We start from the raw sequence: 18543 nt of genomic DNA, 5'->3' as shown, positions 1-18543 counted from the left end.
GTGGGGGGAAGACTCCTAAAGTTTTACCAGCAGTGGACAGATATCACACGGAACCCCTGGATTCTAACACTATTAGAAGACGGTTACAGGCTGGAGATAACGTCTCTTCCTCCCCAAAAATTTTTCCTTACCAGACAGCCATCACCAGAACTTACTCTGCAGCTGTGGACAGAAATACAGAAACTACTAGACCTGGATGTCATCATCCCTGTTCCAGCTTCGCAGATAGGAGAAGGTCATTACTCCCCATTGTTCTTAATAAAAAAACCCAACGGGTCTTTCAGGATGATATGCAACCTGAAAGGTCTGAATCAGTATATCCTATACAGGAAATTCAAAATGGAGACTGTAAGTTCAGCCATTACGCAGATTCCTCTGGGGGCATTCATGTGTACAATCGACCTACAGGACGCCTATTATCATGTACCAATATACAAGACGTCCCAGAAGTTCCTCAGGGTGGCAGTTCTCAACCCAGAAGGCTGGATACACCATTTCCAGTACAAGGCGCTGCCCTTCGGAATATCATCAGCTCCGAGGACATTTTCAAAAATTATTATCGAAGTGGTGGCCTTCTTAAGAACAAGGAAGATAGTTCTAGTTCCATATTTAGACGATCTATTGATCGTAGCAGGATCCGAACAGGAACTAATCCAACACAGGGATCTTACAATTACCATCCTCCGACAACTAGGCTGGATCATAAATTGGAAAAAGTCAAACCTGCAACCCAGCAGGATCACTACATTTTTGGGCGTCTCTCTGAACTCATCACTCCAAATGTCCTTCCTCCCACAGGAGAAAAAATTAAAAATTGTTCAGAATGTGGAATTATTCCGGAAGAAACACGATTGTTCCATAAGAGATGTAATGAGGCTGTTAGGACAACTGACAGCATGCATCCAAGCAGTGCAGTGGAGTCAAGCACATACTCGCAGGTTACAAAATTGGGTATTATCCAGGTGGGACAAGAACCCAGCTCATCTAGACTGGAAAATAGAAATTCCTGCGGAGATCAAGGACGCTCTAGTATGGTGGACACATCCAGAATATCTGGAGAAAGGCGTAACCTGGCATCCATGGCCTCTGCTATCAATCCAGACGGACGCAAGTTTGACTGGATGGGGAGCAAACATCGAAGGGTCCCTTGCCCAAGGGGAATGGCCCCTATCCATTCAAAATCGATCTTCCAATTACCGAGAGTTGAGAGCCGTATGGGAGGCTCTAAAAACCAGCAGAGATCTATTAAAATCTCGCCATGTAAAAATATATTCAGACAACGTCACCACAGTGGCCTATCTACGCCACCAAGGAGGCACCAGGAACACCGAACTTCTTCTCCTATCGGAGAAAATCTTCAGTTGGGCAGAAGACAACGTGTTATCCTTATCCGCAGTCCATCTGAAGGGAGAAGAAAATGCGGTAGCGGACTACCTCAGCAGGAAACACATCAACAACAGCGAGTGGTGCCTGAACAACGAGGTTTTCGAGCAGCTAACCCAAAAATGGGGAGTCCCAGAAATAGATCTGTTTGCAACCCGTGCAAATTCAAAGACAACCTTTTTCTTTTCGCTAGACGGTTCAACACCAATGAACCAGCTAGATGCCTTCAGACATCCCTGGAATGCAGCACTAATGTATGCCTTTCCACCAGTTCCAGTAATTCCAAAAGTGGTTCAAAAAATCCAAAAGGAAAAAGGGAAAGTAATTCTAGTGGTACCCTTCTGGCCAAAGAAGGTATGGTTTCCATCCCTCAGGAGGCTAGCCCTGGAAGAACCGGTTCACCTTCCTCCTCGTACAGACCTATTATTCCAAGGACCAGTACTGCACCCCAATCCCCAGGCTCTCCAGTTGTCAGCTTGGATCCTGAAGGGGAACTACTAAGAAGCAAAGGCTTGTCTCACAAAGTCATATCGACCCTAAAGGCAAGTCGGAAACCTGTCACTCATGCTATCTACTCCCGCATTTGGAATAAATTTGTTTCTTTTTGTGGGTCTAAGATTCCTAACCAGAACTCTCCTAATATCTCTCAGGTTTTGGATTTTCTCCAGGCAGGTTTCGACAAAGGCTTAAAAACCAGCTCCTTGAAGGTCCAGATATCCGCTTTGAGTGCATTTTTCGATAATCCTCTGGCAGAGCATCAGTGGGTAAGGAGGTTTATAAAGGCTACTTCTAGACTTAAACCTACTATTAAAATAGCTGTCCCAAACTGGGATTTATCTATTGTCTTAAATTATCTAACTGGTCCTCCATTTGAGCCCTTAGACTCAAAAAATATTAGAGAATTAACATTAAAGTTGACCTTTCTTATCGCCATAACATCGGCCAGACGTTTGGGGGAGATTCAGGCATTGTCCATCAAAGAACCCTACTTAAAAATATCTGAAGACAGAGTAACATTAACACTTGATAACAATTTTATTCCAAAGGTTTCCTCAAATTTCCATCTAAGCCAGGAAATTATTCTGCCTACGTTTTGTCGAAACCCGAAAACAACAAAAGAAAGAGAATGGCACTCCCTTGATGTCAGGAGAATCCTTCTCTTTTACCTGGAAACAACAAAACCATGGCGAAAAGACTCAAACATCCTTCTGCAGTTCAGCGGGAAGAACAGAGGAATAAAAGCTTCAAAATCCACTCTAGCAAGATGGATCAAGACTGTTATCAAGAATGCTTACGTAGCCCAGAATATGTCAATACCTGAAACAATTAGAGCACATTCTACACGTGCCATGGCAACCTCATGGGCTGAGAAAAGAGGGGCTTCCATAAATGAAATTTGTAGGGCAGCCACATGGTCTAGCCAGTTGACATTCGTAAAACACTATAGGTTAGACCTGCAAAACACGAATGAATTAGCTTTTGGTAGAAAAGTACTACAAGCTGTTGTCCCTCCCTGAAATATAATTTGTTATGTCTCCAAGTGGGGCCGTCATGGGGGACGCAATGGAAAATGGGAATTATTCTCACCGTTAATTCGGTTTCCATTAGTCCACCATGACGGCCCATATATATTTCCCACCCATGTATAAAATTTTGTACTTTACGGATTAATTGTGTGTGATTAAAACATGCAATAAAATGAGTTGCATCCGCTGCCGGTGTAGTTATTTGGTAGTCACTGGAGTGTAGATGCAGGGGGTGGGTATTTAACTTCTCTGCTTCCTGTCCCTACAGAGGTCAAGGGGTCATCCTCCAAGTGGGGCCGTCATGGTGGACTAATGGAAACCGAATTAACGGTGAGAATAATTCCCATTTTCTTGCATTGACCCAATTGAACAAAAGATGATGTTCATTGCTGGTTACATTTCTGATTGTTTTTTTTTTTTCTATGATTTCTTTATGTGCCGAAGCAGTCCACAACTCTTGTGTATTTACATATTTCACAATCTGCAGGAAATAAAAGTAGATGACATGTATTGACATTAGCATGTGGTAATGGGGAATAGATCTTCTGTGTGAGGCCACTCTCCTCAAGCTTCTATTCAGACCCTTGACCATCCGATCAGCCTTTTTAGTGGAGATATTTATAGGTAGAGAACTGTGTTGTGGAGTCTAATATGTTAGCAAATAGATTATTTGTCATGGAGTGATGTAGCTTTTATTTGGGGGAAATAGCCTTAAAGGGGTTTTCCCATGAAAGAAAATTCTCAAATCTCAATCCCTTAGTGATGTTTTCACAGTACAGATCATTTTAACGCCTTACAATTTTACTCAGTTTTATTGTTGTATTAGCTCCCATCGCTTCCTAAGCTGGTCAGTGCAAAATCCCAGAGTGTGGGTGGGGACTCTCTAAGGAGACTCATTATGATCCATCTAGGTCTGTGGGGTGACAATGTGGTTACGTTAACAGGATACAGGTTTATATAGCCTTTTATTTAGCTTCTTAACATTATTAATAATAATTTTTTATTTATATAGCGTACACAGATTACGCAGCGCTGCACAAAGCATGACAAATTGATCCCTGTCCCCATGGGGCTCACAATCTAGACAACCTACCAGTATGTTTTGGAGTGTGGGAGGAAACTGGAGGAAACCCACACAAACAAGAAGAGAACATACAAACTCTTTGCAGATGTTGACCTGAGTGGGACAAGAACCCAGGACCCCAGTGCTCCAGGGCTGTAGTGCTAACCACTCAGCCACCATTGTATTTGGATCTGACAGATAGAGAGAAATGAGACAGATCAGTTATTAGATGAGATCCATGAGATGCCTATCACACACTGTCAGCTCTGCTACATATCTGTTCTCACAGATATGTGCCTGCTGCCCTCTTCCCCCGTATCACGTATCTGCCTGTAGCTTGCAGATTCTCTCTCCACACAATGTGGTGTTTGCTGGCAGGAAGTGAGTGCGTGTGTGGGAGCTCAGTGCCTGACTGCAGGGGCGGGGCTAGAGTGCAGGGACCCAAGACAGAGAAACTCAGCTCTGTGCTGTCACACAAAAATCCAAGATGGCGGCCACACGACCCTAAGTCAGAAGTTACAGGGTCGATTGTAGGTGGTACAAGATTAAAAACTAACTTTTATTAATCAAATCTATTAAAAACTGATGCATCAGTTAGATGCTACAAATAAATACATAGTCACATGAGTACCCATGGACAAGTCCCTGTACGGTACCATAACAACACTAGTGATCATCAAGCATGAAAAATATACTCCTACCACAATTTGCCTTTATGCTGTGGATCAGGAGGGAAGTCCCCAGACTGTCCCTTTATTTAATATGCCTTCAGCACGTCCCTTATGATGTTCATCATTCTTTAGACTCATCAGAGGGAACTTCAGTGCAAAGGTCACTGCAAACAAGATATAGCCGTGCTATAACATCACCTTATACTCTCAGCGTGCACTCAGCCTACCTTATGACTCCTTAATGTCATGTGGAACAGGCCGGGTCAGCGTTATAATTACCATTTGCTAGTGTTTCCACAGAACAAGGATAAATGAACTTGTCAGCTGGATGCTGCACTTCCGATAAGTAGAGTGTCCGCTTATATTAACCTGGAGAATGCAGATTGATCATTACAAGGAAAAGCTCCTTTACAACCAAATCTGGAGGCATATCCTATGTTCCTATATTAGAGCTGAGTACCAACAAGCAGCTCCTAATTCTGTTACTGTGAACTAAGCAGTTTAGCTTGTGTTGCATAAGCTTTATATAAATTCTCCTTGCAGGCAGATGCAGTCTTCCTCCATACTCCTTGAGAGGCTGCAGATTACTGGCCCCTCACTTACTACATTGATTCCAAAGTGCTCTGAGCAGAGATGACATTTGTATCTTGAACATTTTATGTCTGTTCATGAAATACATAATATTTCTTGACATTGTCTGGGCTCCGATGCCTGTGTAGTCACGCAACTTCAGCTGCCTGGAAGGAGGTGACGTTCCCTGCAGCTTGTCTATAGAGGACCCAGTCTTCTTTTTTGTCACTAGATATTGTTTTTTAAGTTTCATGTTCTTGAATACATTCATGCTGATAAGGTGCGATTGGGAAATCAAAGGGTAAACATGTAATGTCTAAACCTGGTTTAGGAAGAGGATTATTCTTGTGATAAGCAATCTCACACAGGGAACAAACAGATTGAGGGTACATATTTGTTTCTTTTCTGCTAGTTAGACGGCCTTGCCCCCATTTAGCAGCTGTCTAATCTTGGGAAGAATGTCCAATTTCTTCTTTCTTCAGCCACATACTTGGCCTGGATCTGCTTCTGGCTATAAAGAACCAGTTGGGCTTATTATATCATCGTATGTCTGCCCTTTGCTAAGCTGAGAAACACGTTTCATTAAACTGTGACCCCCTTCTCACAGCTGAGCATATGAAGAACAGAACTTCAGGTTAATGACTGGGCCCTCCCCTTATTTTTTAGAGATAAAAAAAATCACCATCAATAGGATACAAAGTGTTTCAAGCTCTTTGTGTGTTCTGGACTTTGGACCTCTGTGTTTACTAGCTGAGTCTTCTCATTCTTGAATACACCTTTTGTTTAGCTCAGCCACCAGAAGCAAGTGTGTGAGTAGTGCATTTTGTTCCAGGAATCCGGCTAATATCTTAATAGTCTCCCCCTGCCCTGCACTCATTGTGGAAAGATATGCTGTACAGATGGATGGAAAGTACTTAACTGCAGGCTGTCACTTCACTCCTGTGATCAGATGTCTGCACAGTCTGCTCCCTGGTATTGTCCACCATCCAAGCTGAGCTTCTTTTAGATCACAACATCATAAAAAGGGGTGAGGGGCTGCATCTGCTCCTTTAGAAATGGGAGCAAGAAGCGCTAGGGGTTAGATGCTAATGCACTTGTGAGTGTGTGCTTGTTTTTACTTTTTATGCTGCCTCAAGCTGTTTTTACTTCTGTAGAAATTCTAAGTAACCACAGCTCCAGGGTTCCAAAGAGGATATAATTAAGAATAAGAGGACTATATCTTCATGTCTTTTTATTCTGTATTTTACAGGAAAGGATGCCACAAACTCCAAGTTTGGTAGCCATGTTTGACAGCGGTACTATTAACCGGAATTTGTATCAGTCCAAAGAAGAAGTTTGTTCCGAACTGTATTTCCAAGATAACAACTTGCTGTCGGGATCCCTGGAAGCGCTGATCCAGCATCTGGTGCCCAGTGTTGATTACTATCCGGATGTAAGTTGAAGGCGTCTTAAAATCTCTTGTCACCACACCGTGGATGCAGTCATAGGAAACTATTTCAGCACAGGAAACATGAAGATAGCTTATCTCCGTAACACTTCGGTTTCACTGGCAGACAAATAGCAATGCTTCCTAGCTTTTTGTCTATGGCCTTTATAGATCCAAAATAGCACAAACAATAAGCTGGAATATGATCATATCTAAGTAATATAAGTGTCCAGGCTTGCCATACAATCCGACACCTCTATTTTCACAAAAAAATACTGTGTTTGTCACCTTTTTATTGAAATGCAACTTTTTTCCTGAGGCAAAGCTGTAGACATTTCCCTAAACATCTTCTGTGTCTGTGATAGAAATTTGCATACAGACTCTTGGTGTAAAAATGTGTGTCCTTCTGTTTTGTGATAAGATTTATGCATCTATTAACATTCCTTTGTTTTCCCCTTCAGAGAACATACATCTTCACCTTCCTCCTCAGTTCCCGCCTTTTCATTCAACCTTTTGAATTAATGGCTAAAGTCTGTCATGTTTGTGTAGAGCAGCAAAGACTAAATGACCCAGGAACTGATAAGGTAAGAGATGACAAGTCTCGGTGGCTGACTGGCTAAACAATGGCTAATTGTTCTTTCTTTTAGAAGCTGGCATCCATGTAGATTTACAAAGATTGATGGTTGGGTTAGTCAGGGAAACAATGCAAATTCACTTTCTGCATTATGCTTGAGGCCATTTTTTAATAATATTTTAAAATCCCTGCAGCCCCGAAACATGTCCGATTCTTTATTCTGTCAGGTGTAAGAGCATGTCAGAAGCCTCTGGGAGTAACTTTTTCCCCTCTACTTTATTGATTTAGGGTTAGAAATACAGAGAAGAATGGTCTTGCCTAGGTGAACACTAAGATGTGAAATGTCTCAGTATGGAACGGTGTATATATGTATATTTATACTCTTACAGCAGTATAGGTGACCAATAAAACAAAAAGACTAATTACACACCAGAGGAATTTGTATGGAGCATTTTTCTAATTCTACCTAGACTACATCTGTTGACACTAAAACACCACATTCGGAGGCATTGAAAACTTATGAGCATGTTGTGTAATTTGTGTATATCATTCCTTAGAGTCACATAAGGAAAATTGCTCCCAAAATCCTTCAGCTGCTGACAGAGTGGACAGAGACCTTTCCTTGTGATTTCCGAGATGAAAGGATGATGAGAAATCTAAAAGATACAGCTCACCATGTAACACACGGAGATGAGGTAGGCTCTTTGAGATTATTACATTTGTCAGTAACCATCTACTGTACAGGGGTGAATGCAAAAAAGACATATCTCGTAGCAGAACGCTGCTTTCAGCTCATGGAGACCTCCCTGATCTTGTTTCTGTCATACTGCACTTCTTCAATACATGATCTGCTTTCCAGTCAGGAGAACTGTACTGGAACAGGCTTTAACTTCTAGAAAAAAATTCCTAAATAACCAAAGTCCCATTGGGATCAAACTTTTCAAAAATGTCATTTCTATCATTTTCATTGTACAGGCGGCTCCCGGGTTACATACAGGATAGGTTCTTTATACTTGTTCTTAAGTTTCATTTATACAGTCAGGACTGTATATTTTATAATTTTAGCTGCAGACCAAATTTTTTTTGCCCCAGTGACAATTGTATTTTCAAAAATCTTTGCTGTATTGGGACCAAGGATTATAAATAAAGCTTCATTACAGACACCTTATAGCTGATCATTGAAGTGTGGGACTAAAGTAAAGCATCCAGAGAGCTTCACCCTAGGTCAGAGAGATCCATCCTTAACTAGGGGTCATCTGTAAGTCTGGTGTCCTTAAGTAATGGCTGTAATGGGAAAATGCTATTTTTTTCTTTTGTTGAAGAATGTGTAATATATATATATATATATATATATATATATATATATATATATATATATATATATATATATATATATATATATATATATATATATATATGTATGTTACTTCTCAAAGAGTTGCGCTTATGAACCCTCCTCTTTAATATCTGCACACAGTATTGGAAAATCAGAGAATCTGTAGCCAAATATAGGATGCAATAAATACAGCAGAAGACAACCTAATTTATAAGCTTGTATGATCTATTTCCTGGGGATGATGAGTACTCCCCCCCCCCCCTGGTGGACCCAAGGAACCCCAGTTCAACACTGTCTCCAGAGGCAATCATTGAAGATCTGATTCTGTTGCTTCTAGTAAACAACTATTTACATAGTTTGAGTTTTTTATTTATTTTTTTTTCTTCAAGATGTACAGAAAAAATGTTCAACAGATCATACAGAATCTCATTCGGAAACTTGCAGCATTGAGCCAGTATGAAGAACTTATTGCAAAAATCAATGCCCAAAGTGCAGATCGTATGGCCATCTTGAAGAGTAAGCCGCAGTCTATACAAAGGGATATTATCAGTGTGTGTAGTGACCCTTATACATTAGCCCAGCAGCTAACACATATAGAGTTGGTAAGTAACACAGCAGCACACTTCAGAAAGCCATTTCATGTGCATAACATTTTGATGGACTTTTAACACCACCTCTTGCATTATAGGAGCGGCTAAGTTATATTGGACCTGAAGAGTTTGTCCAAGCTTTTGTGCAAAAGAATCCATTGGATAACAATGAGGTAAAGCATTGACTCTGTTCCCCCGAAAATAAGACCTAGTGCAATTTATTTCAAACTTAGAAATTCATCCAATCTCGGGTGTTTACCCCTTTAACTTGCCCGGGGGGGGGGGGGGTTGGGGGTGTCGGGCTCTTTCCCCCATGATCGCCCCCACCCCCCCGAGCCGATCGTTGCTATGGCGGTCCTGGGGTCCCCAAAACTGCCTGCAGACAGTGCCTGAAAGATGGTGTCTCTGGCAGTCAGCATGTGCATAGGCTGACACTGCTAATTCCATGCAATTCATCAGTATTGCAGAGTATTATCATGAACAAGCAATCATATGATTACAAAAGTAAAAAAAAAAGTTTTTCAATAAGTAATCAATAAAAATGTCCATAAGCCCCGGGACATATAATGCTAAAATAAAATACGGCGCCGTGTGCCATGTTTCTCTATGGAGTGGGACAGGGTTGAGCTGCCTCTCGCGGGCACACGGTCATGTGAATGTAGCCTAAAACACTGTCTAATTTTGGGTGAAACGCTGTATCTAAAGTGATTATAAGTTGTGGTTGGTAATTATTATAATTTTTTTAAAGAACTGTTTCGGTGACAAAAAGAAGACTCGAAATCTTGAAGCCTATGTAGAGTGGTTCAACCGACTTAGTTACCTTGTAGCAACAGAGATCTGTATGGTAAGAGCCACTTTTAGGTTTAATATTAAAAGAATTAATTGTATGTTGTATGTTAATAATTTACTTTAATTTCTTTCTTTGTAGCCTGTTAAGAAGAAACACAGAGCCAGGATCATTGAGTTCTTCATTGATGTTGCTCGAGAGTGTTTCAATATTGGCAATTTTAACTCTTTGATGGCAATAATTTGTAAGTATATTAGTTCAAACAACACAATAAATTTCGGCCGATACTTTTCCAGTTATGTTGAAATAATAAAATAAGCATAATTTAGTGAATAAGACACTTTCTCTTTTGTGTAGCAAGCTAGTGTTATGCTGTTGCTTAAATCTGTAAATTTGCAGAAATTCATGAAGGCACTGCTTTCCTCCTGGACGCTTTCAGAGTTCCGGTTGCCCAGTGTCTTACGATTCACTTGTCTATAGATATAGGAAACCATCAGAATTTTGTACTTGGCTTTTTATATGTTGCTAATGACTGGCTGTCTTTGTAACTATTATGTAAGAATTGATACATTAAAGAGAACCTACCACCACGAATCTACCTATAAAGGTAGATCGGGTGGTAGGTGGATGTAAGGGACGTGAGGATAGCTCTTTTTAGAGCTAATCCTCACGTCCCCGCTAACTTTTGGGAAACTTTATTAACCTAATATGTAAATTTAGTTATGCGGCTACTGGGGCGTGGAGTAGCCGGCACGAGCCTACACAGCGCGGCTACTCCACGCCCCGGTAGCCACATTACTCCTCCTACCCTGTTGTGTCCGGCGCGCAGCTCCTTGTAGCTGCGCGCCCTCGTCCGATATGATGGCGTTCTGCGCATGCAGTCCGATGCGCAGTAGCCGGCTTGTCAGACGCGCCGCACACAACAGGGTAGGAGGAGTAATGTGGCTACTGGGGCGTGGAGTAGCCGCGCTGTGTAGGCTCGTGCCGGCTACTCCACGCCCCAGTAGCCTCATAACTAAATTTACATATTAGGTTAATAAAGTTTCCCAAAAGTTAGCGGGGACGTGAGGATTAGCTCTGAAAAGAGCTATCCTCACGTCCCTTACATCCATCTACCACCCGATCTACCTTTATAGGTAGATTCGTGGTGGTAGGTTCCCTTTAAGTCTTTTTAGATATACTGTATATTACAAGGAGCCTCCTTTTTTACTTTATACAGCTGGAATGAATATGAGTCCTGTTTCCCGGCTTAAGAAAACATGGGCAAAAGTCAAGACTGCCAAGTTTGATATTCTGGAGGTATGGAGTGCTGGTTTTATTTTTACTTAGGAGTCTTTTCCCTTTTATTGTCATTGAGACAATGATATACACTTGCCTGAGAATTCAGGCTAGTTATTCAGCTTTTAAGCTTTAGCTACTTTGGATAATGAAAACCTTTTTTCTCCCATGATTGAATACAAAATAATCACTCTAGTTATACTTGGATAGATTAGCAAAAACAATTCAATAATATATTTAGCAACATCAAATAATGTTCTCAAACTGAATGTATTCTTCTAGCAGTTTTACCATACAATGCTAAAGACAATGATGGCTATTGGACCTGGAGATGTATGGACATTTGTGCATGATTTTCATAGCACCAGGACTGTGAAAATGGATTTATGTTCCAGGATTGTACCTCTTTCCAGTAAAAGCAGCAGGAAGTAAGAGTTCTCTTTATGGGGAGTTTTCCAATTAAGGCCACCTTATAGGTGTATGGAGACTCATAGCCATTGGGTAGGGTATTCTTGGAAGTGCAGGCAGTCCCCGGGTTACATACAAGATAGGGTCCATAGGTTTGTTCTTAAGTTGAATTTGTATGTAAGTCGAAACTGTATATTTTATCATTGTAGATCCAGACAAAAAATTGGAGTTTAAACATTTTTTGCTGTAATTGGACCAGGGATTATCAAAAAAGCTTCATTACAGACGCCTTACAGCTGATCATTGCAGCCGGGGACTATAGTAACATCCAGAGAGGTCACCAGAGGTCACAGGGGGCAGAGGGGTCTGTCTGTAATTAGGGGTCGGGTGTCCTTAAGTAGGGGACCGCCTGTAATTGGCAAATTCTCCATGAGGAGAACTCACTTACTGACCCTAGTCAATAGCCTCTCGCTCAGCCAAACCAGTTCCGTACACTGTACAGTTAGGAATCCGTTCCTTCTGGAATAGATGAATTGGTTTGGCTTGTTATCTTTTATCCTACCTTTGAAAACATATTTGTATATTTCCAAGTAAGAGCAGCAGCAGACTTGAAGCAGTGCTCAAAGCCCATCTAAAACTGGGATATAAATCCATTTTTCGAAGTCCTGCTGTATACAAAGGTATGCTTGTGCAGATCTCCTGCTTTCTCTGCAGCTCTGTGTAAAGGATTTTAGACTGTAAAAATTCATCTCTTAGTACAGTAAGATTCTACTATTCAAATAATACCATAACCTTGATGTTCTTGAATTAATTCTTAATTTTACTTATGTCATCCTACAGCATCAAATGGATCCTTCAAGTAATTTTTACAATTACAGAACTGCTCTGCGGGGGGCTGCTCAAAGGTCTCTAACTGCTCACAGCAGCAGAGAAAAGGTATGTCCAAATGGCTAAGCAGTCCAGCACTTGGGGATGGGCAGATGGCATTTTTGTTTTTGATTTGGATATAGTATGGACATGTGGCAGAGCAATGCACATGATTTATATATTGCTCCCAGATGGTGTATACCTGAATGAAATTGGGTGATATTTGTTTTTGTATTTGGTTTAAAGGGGAAAGGGTTGAGGAAAATAAAAAGCACTGGTTTTCAGCACTGTTATGACTGGAAGTTCCAGCGGGAAAGGGAAGTGTCACAGGACCCACTGCGGCCAATGAGTATCACTTCCTTTTTTGCCTCATGATTCAAGGAGGCCACTCATTGGCCGAAGCAGGTTCTGTGACCACCAAAACTTTCAGTTGAGCCCGGTTTCAAAACTGGAATTACCGGAGCGACCCTGGAACAGGGTAAGTATGCTACATTTTTTATCCCTGTTATTTTTTTCATTCCTTTTTGTATCGTAAGAGGGAAGTAACAATCTTATTTTATGAGCAAGTCATTAAACTTGTGTTGATTTAATTGGCCAACCAAGCACATGAATTGCAAACTATACTACTTGACCTGATACAAGGTCATCAGTCAAGCATTGGCATCCTTGAATAATCTGTTTAAAAGTCTGAGCTATTCAGAAGCTGTAATGAAGCCTGCTATGCCGCGGCTTCACAACATCATGCACTAATTTGACAGCTGGAAATATAAGCGGAAACTTCAGATTTCTGAGTATATGTAAATTTTCCAGTATTTCATGTGCTCTGTGTATCCTAAGCTCAATAAATTGTATTTGTGTTGAGTCTGGGATAAACTGCTATTTGTAGGAAAAAGTGACACCTCCCAGTTATATAGTTAGTTTCATTGCCGAAATGATATTAATGTGGTTTAGTTGTCCATTCTTTAGCATGTAATAATGTATAGTACCCATTTATATACATGTACCATAGATTCAGGACCTAGCATCTGAAGTGTATAGATATGCAGTAAGAATATGCGTATAGAAAAAATTCCATCCCCTGCAAAGAAAACCTCTTTTAAAGTGACTAGCACTACCTGTAAGTGTAGACTAGTTTAGCTTGAAAGCTTATAAATTATCAAACATGTCAGGCTGGCAACTCTGCTTCTTACTTATAAATAAAGAATCCACCTTCAGTAAATAGGTTTTATAATTACAAAAGCTCTGTGTCCATTCATTCTTGGCAGGAGTTTAGAAAATACGTTGCCAACCAGGGTCCATTTAGGAAGGGAATGCTCTGCTATGTAGCATGTTAATGTCTTGCTGAACTGGACTGCAGCTCGGCTGATATTCTATTGACAAGAAGTGAATGAACTGGCACGTGCGCTTTACTTCCACATAGTTTCGTCCATTCACTGGAGACTGACAGAAAAGCTGTTTAAATTTGGAGTCCAGGTGTCAGAGCCCTAAACCAGGAAATTCCCTTTTAATGTCATTTTATGAAATAAATGTGAGCATACTCTTTGAGGTCTGCATCTTATTGTGTCCTAAATGGATGCCAAGAGAGTACAAGCTCTACTAGCCTGCACCTTGTAAATTCTAGTCCAATTATAGTTGTAGGTATCTTGATAATGTTAATATAATTTGGTATTCAGTTTGCTCAGGAACAATTGTATAAAGATGACTCTAGAGTTCAAGCCAGTTCTCGTAATTGCTGAAGTAAAGAAATTGTTTATCATCTTTTTCTCTGTAGATTGTAATACCATTCTGCAGCCTGCTGATAAAAGACATTTATTTTCTCAATGAGGGCTGTACCAGTCGTCTCCCTAATGGTCATATCAATTTTGAGGTATGTACCTGTGTGTGCTGCTCCCTTTTGATTGTCTCAGAAAGTGAATGACGGCAACAATTTTGTAAGAAACATTCTGTCTAATTTTCCCTGGACATGCCAGTCATGTATATAACAATTGTAATAATGTACTGTATAATTAGAATTCGATTATAATGCGTTCCTGTTTAATTTTTTTAAGAAATTCTGGGAGCTGGCAAAGCAAGTCAGTGAATTTATGGCTTGGAAGCAAGTTGAGTGTCCATTTGAAAAAGATCGGAAAATTCTACATTATGTTCAGACAGCTCCTATATTCAGTGAAGATGGTAGGTGCTTTTTGGCAACATTTCACTACAAATTAACTTCATGACTTTAACAAAAAGAATGCCATGCTGTTGTATATTTCAAGTATTTTGTAACTTGAATTTGAGCTGTTGTCCTTTATCTATGTATGTATGTATGCGAAAAGTTAGTAGTTGATGCGCTTTAGCTTAGTCATGTGACCCTTAAATCAGTATTTTATTACCTGTGCACATGACCTGAGCCCCCTGTTACTACTTATCACACGACCCTGATGAGGAGGTGTATGAATGAACTTCATTCATTGCACTGTACATAGAAACATATGAAATTAATTTCCTCACTCTTTTGTCTATAGGACTTTATCTGGCTTCCTATGAGAATGAAAGCCCTGAGAATCACATTGAAAAAGACAGATGGAAATCTCTGAGGTGTGTGTCAAGGGCCCTGCCATCCATCAACCAAGGGGGCATTTCTGCTTCCCTGGATTCTCAAATTCAGAAAATTCTTTGCAAGTTGCAATGACAAAATTCAGACTTAAAAATGTGCTTTTACTTGTTATTTATTTTTAAATTATTAGACTTGTCTTTTACATATAGTGTATATATGTCATTAAATTTTGGTATTTTTGTTCTTCGTTGTGTGGAGTCTTCAGTTTTTTTTTAATGGTTGTGAATATTTCTGTAATGTGGTTGTACTATTTTATTTATTTTTTAATTTTTTTCTTCAGTTGACCATCTTTTGTTTTTTGTTTTTTTTTCTTCTAGGTCAGCACTTCTAGGCAGAGTCTAAAGTAGGAAGTCACTGCCATGAATTGACCATTATTATTTTTGGACACACATTTTTTCACTGTGGGATCTGAATAATGGGTGCATTGGAAGCAGCGGTGGCTTTCAGACAAAGCAGACGTGAATTAAGAGGTCTGTAGGGCAGGCAGATTAAATGAATCACAACTGGTTTGCCTGTCTAGTCTGCTGGGAACAAAGAATAACCGGACGTTTGCAGTCACCCGTATACTCGCGTTTATTTATATAGTCGCATATGGGTTGTTTATTGGGTTTTACATCTTGCTTATCAATCCGACCCAACAGTTTCTTCTACATCAAAGTATTACCAAGTACAGTGCTGGTCAACACAACGAGTACTAAAATAAGAAAATGAAAAGTAATATAAAAAGAAAAAACTGAAAAACTGACAACCACTGGCTGGCCGGGGGTCCTTAATGCACTATTGCTGAGCAGCTCATTTGAGGTCTAAAGCTTTAGTTTACCGCTGGTTGGTAAACTTATCAGTGGGACTCAATGGAAGTGTATTATTCATTTTGGAAGTAATGTATGTTGTCCATAGCTGAAGCCTGTTTCTGGAATATAGGCTGCAGCTTAAATGTGTACATAGACAAAAGCGGTATGAAGTATTTTTTTTTTCCTTGTTTTTGTGATTTGCTTGTATATTCATTCTTTTGACCATGTGACTTTCTTATTTATTGCAGCAAGGTCTGTACAAAATATTTGGTACAGAGCAAGTTGTGTGTATATTGGGAAGCAGCTATTTTCCCTCCTCTTCCTGTTTGTATTATTGCATTTTTATATGTAAGCTTTATACCACTTCTCTATTGTGTTCTATAAGTGACCTTGCAGTAGGAGAGATCACTTTTTTCCATTTTTTCCCCCAAGAGGCTGCATAGAGGCACTGGCATTTAGGGGAACTACATATGCATGTTGTCTTGAATAACTGACCTGCAATGAATCGCAGAAGATTCAATGCATAACCGCTGTGAAGAAATGTTTAGTTCTAGAAAAAGTCTATTTTGCTACTGAACTGAAGAGTTGCAAGTAAAAGCATTGTTACTGTAGTGTTATTAATACCCTACCGGTAAATGCAGATGTCTCAAGTCTTCCTCTATTGATGTGACCGTCCTGTGACAAGGACAAACAGACCTTTTTACCTCATGTATCTCTCCTTGCAATGTGCAGAGGCATCGTGACATTGCAGTTCCTTGCTGTGTATTTCTTTCAGTGTAATTTTCCACTTCACTGATGGATAGGTCACTTTATGCATGTGCTGTATAGGAATGTTAATAGTGGTGGACTAGGCAATGATAATAAATATGTGATAATGTACATGCTACATTACAGGGATGGATGGGTTTTGTGGAATCCATAATGAATTCTGTTGTGCAATACATGATGACCTCATTCCTGTTACAGAAAAATAATTTACCATGCATCATTGCAGAACGAAGCTTCAGCACAAGGATAGCAAAATGCTACTAAATAGTGGCTGAAATGCACGATGATATTAACAGAAATGTAGTATGCACTAACCGATATTACTGTGTATTTGTTATAGTTGTTCAGTTCTCTGCCATCTCTTTGCTAGAAATGATCTTGCTGATATTCCTAAGGCATTTGTTAAAATTTGCATAATCAATTTTAGAGACATTTCCCACTGCTGGGAAATTAATATTCTGACAAGCAGCTGCTGAGACAAGACATCGGGCACCTCCCTGCTACTTTGCATGAATACATTCAGTGGATCCCCAGAGAAGTAAACGGCTGTGAAACACACCAAGCATTCATTTTTTTGTTCTCAGTACCTCTCTATAATATGAGAGACCTGTCAACACCAGTGTCCATGCTTACTGAATAATATACTCTTTCAGCGCACTTGGATAACACTATCTTTTGTAGTCCATTGTAATGGAGAGCAAATAATGTTAATAAGATAGATGCAGATTAATTTTAATCACAATATAGAATTGCTTAGAACAAAGTATATCTGCATCCTTTGTTAAATTAACTACAGTACTTCATAGCTATCAAATGGACAGCATGCAAGTCAAATCTCATGACCCATAGGTCATATAGTCGAATTCTGGTGGCATCTGTGCTAAAAAAAAATGTCATGTAAAATGTGAGGGGCATGTATGTCATGATATCTTCTAGCAAATTAGTAAGATGCAGATTGAGTCCTGCTTCTATCCTCCGACTCAAAGTCAAGTTCCCTAATTTGGATAGTGAAAGGTTCTGACTGATGTAAAAGGAGTCAAATCCACACATATACCCACTATAGAGGTAATATTATGACTTCTCCCTGCTAAATAAAGCTGTGAGAGTTGAGCTGATTTGTAACTACACAAGGAATTTCTTTTGAAACATTCCCTGGTAATGTGTAATAAATGACCACTAGAAATCTAATGGAGAATTGTAGCATTCTCTGGTACACTTCTCAAATAGAGTCCTGTAGTAGGTACTATATTTAAGGAGCATTCCATCAATCTGGAAATATTTATGTATAACTGTAATGTATTTTGAATTCCCAATGCATTTATAATTTATGTAGTTGAATAAAAGTGAACCACATTGTGTATATCTGACTCTTTACTTTTTAACTTGGATTGAATTTATGTGTATATTAAAGAATTTGGGGGTTTCGCCACCTCATGTTGGTAACTTTATCATAATGTGAGAATGCATTTGTTCAACGTAAAGGTCACAGATCATATGATGATCCTTAGTAATGATGACATTCCTTTATGAACACATGAACATGAGCCCCAAATCATGTATTTTATGCTTGGTTTCAAATCAGAATAGAACAGACAGCCTGACTCAGGTTGTCTGCTCCAGCCTAGGATTCTCACGGAGGGAGTTTAGATAATTTCATCCTTTTCTTAGCCTCGTTAAAACAGATCAAACCCCCTGATGATGAGGGAGGGGGAGGCAATATAGGGGTGCAGTTGCCGTTAAGGTGTCATGTGATTAAGCATTATGATGCTGAAAAATGTTAATTGGAAGCCTTGTCAGGGAAACCGGGTCCGCCAATGTAGAGCCTGACAGAACACGTTTTTTGCTGTGTCAGATTTAACACGGCAATGATGAATTCTGGCGTAGTGTAAGACTTGTAGGGCTCTGCTTT

General features: G+C 39.9%; 1 protein-coding gene across 3 annotated transcripts in view; it reads left to right on the top strand.

Annotated features, from left to right (window-relative positions):
- RASGEF1B (RasGEF domain family member 1B) overlaps window positions 1-18082 on the top strand; it is a 267226-nt gene extending 249144 nt beyond the window's left edge. For all 3 annotated transcript variants that reach the window (XM_072114538.1, XM_072114546.1, XM_072114555.1), the window contains 13 exons: window positions 6463-6645; window positions 7101-7223; window positions 7771-7908; window positions 8939-9151; window positions 9238-9312; window positions 9888-9983; window positions 10068-10170; window positions 11146-11225; window positions 12453-12548; window positions 14251-14346; window positions 14528-14651; window positions 14984-15056; window positions 15393-18082. In XM_072114538.1, coding sequence (XP_071970639.1) covers window positions 6463-6645; window positions 7101-7223; window positions 7771-7908; window positions 8939-9151; window positions 9238-9312; window positions 9888-9983; window positions 10068-10170; window positions 11146-11225; window positions 12453-12548; window positions 14251-14346; window positions 14528-14651; window positions 14984-15056; window positions 15393-15417 — 1425 coding nt within the window. In that variant the 3' untranslated portion in view covers window positions 15418-18082. The remainder of the gene's footprint in view (window positions 1-6462; window positions 6646-7100; window positions 7224-7770; window positions 7909-8938; window positions 9152-9237; window positions 9313-9887; window positions 9984-10067; window positions 10171-11145; window positions 11226-12452; window positions 12549-14250; window positions 14347-14527; window positions 14652-14983; window positions 15057-15392) is intronic.
- The last annotated feature ends 461 nt before the right edge of the window (window positions 18083-18543 follow it).

The sequence above is a fragment of the Engystomops pustulosus genome, chromosome 1 (genome assembly GCF_040894005.1).
Source record: "Engystomops pustulosus chromosome 1, aEngPut4.maternal, whole genome shotgun sequence".
NCBI lineage: Eukaryota > Metazoa > Chordata > Amphibia > Anura > Leptodactylidae > Engystomops > Engystomops pustulosus.
This window is presented reverse-complemented; position numbering and strand designations above follow the sequence as displayed.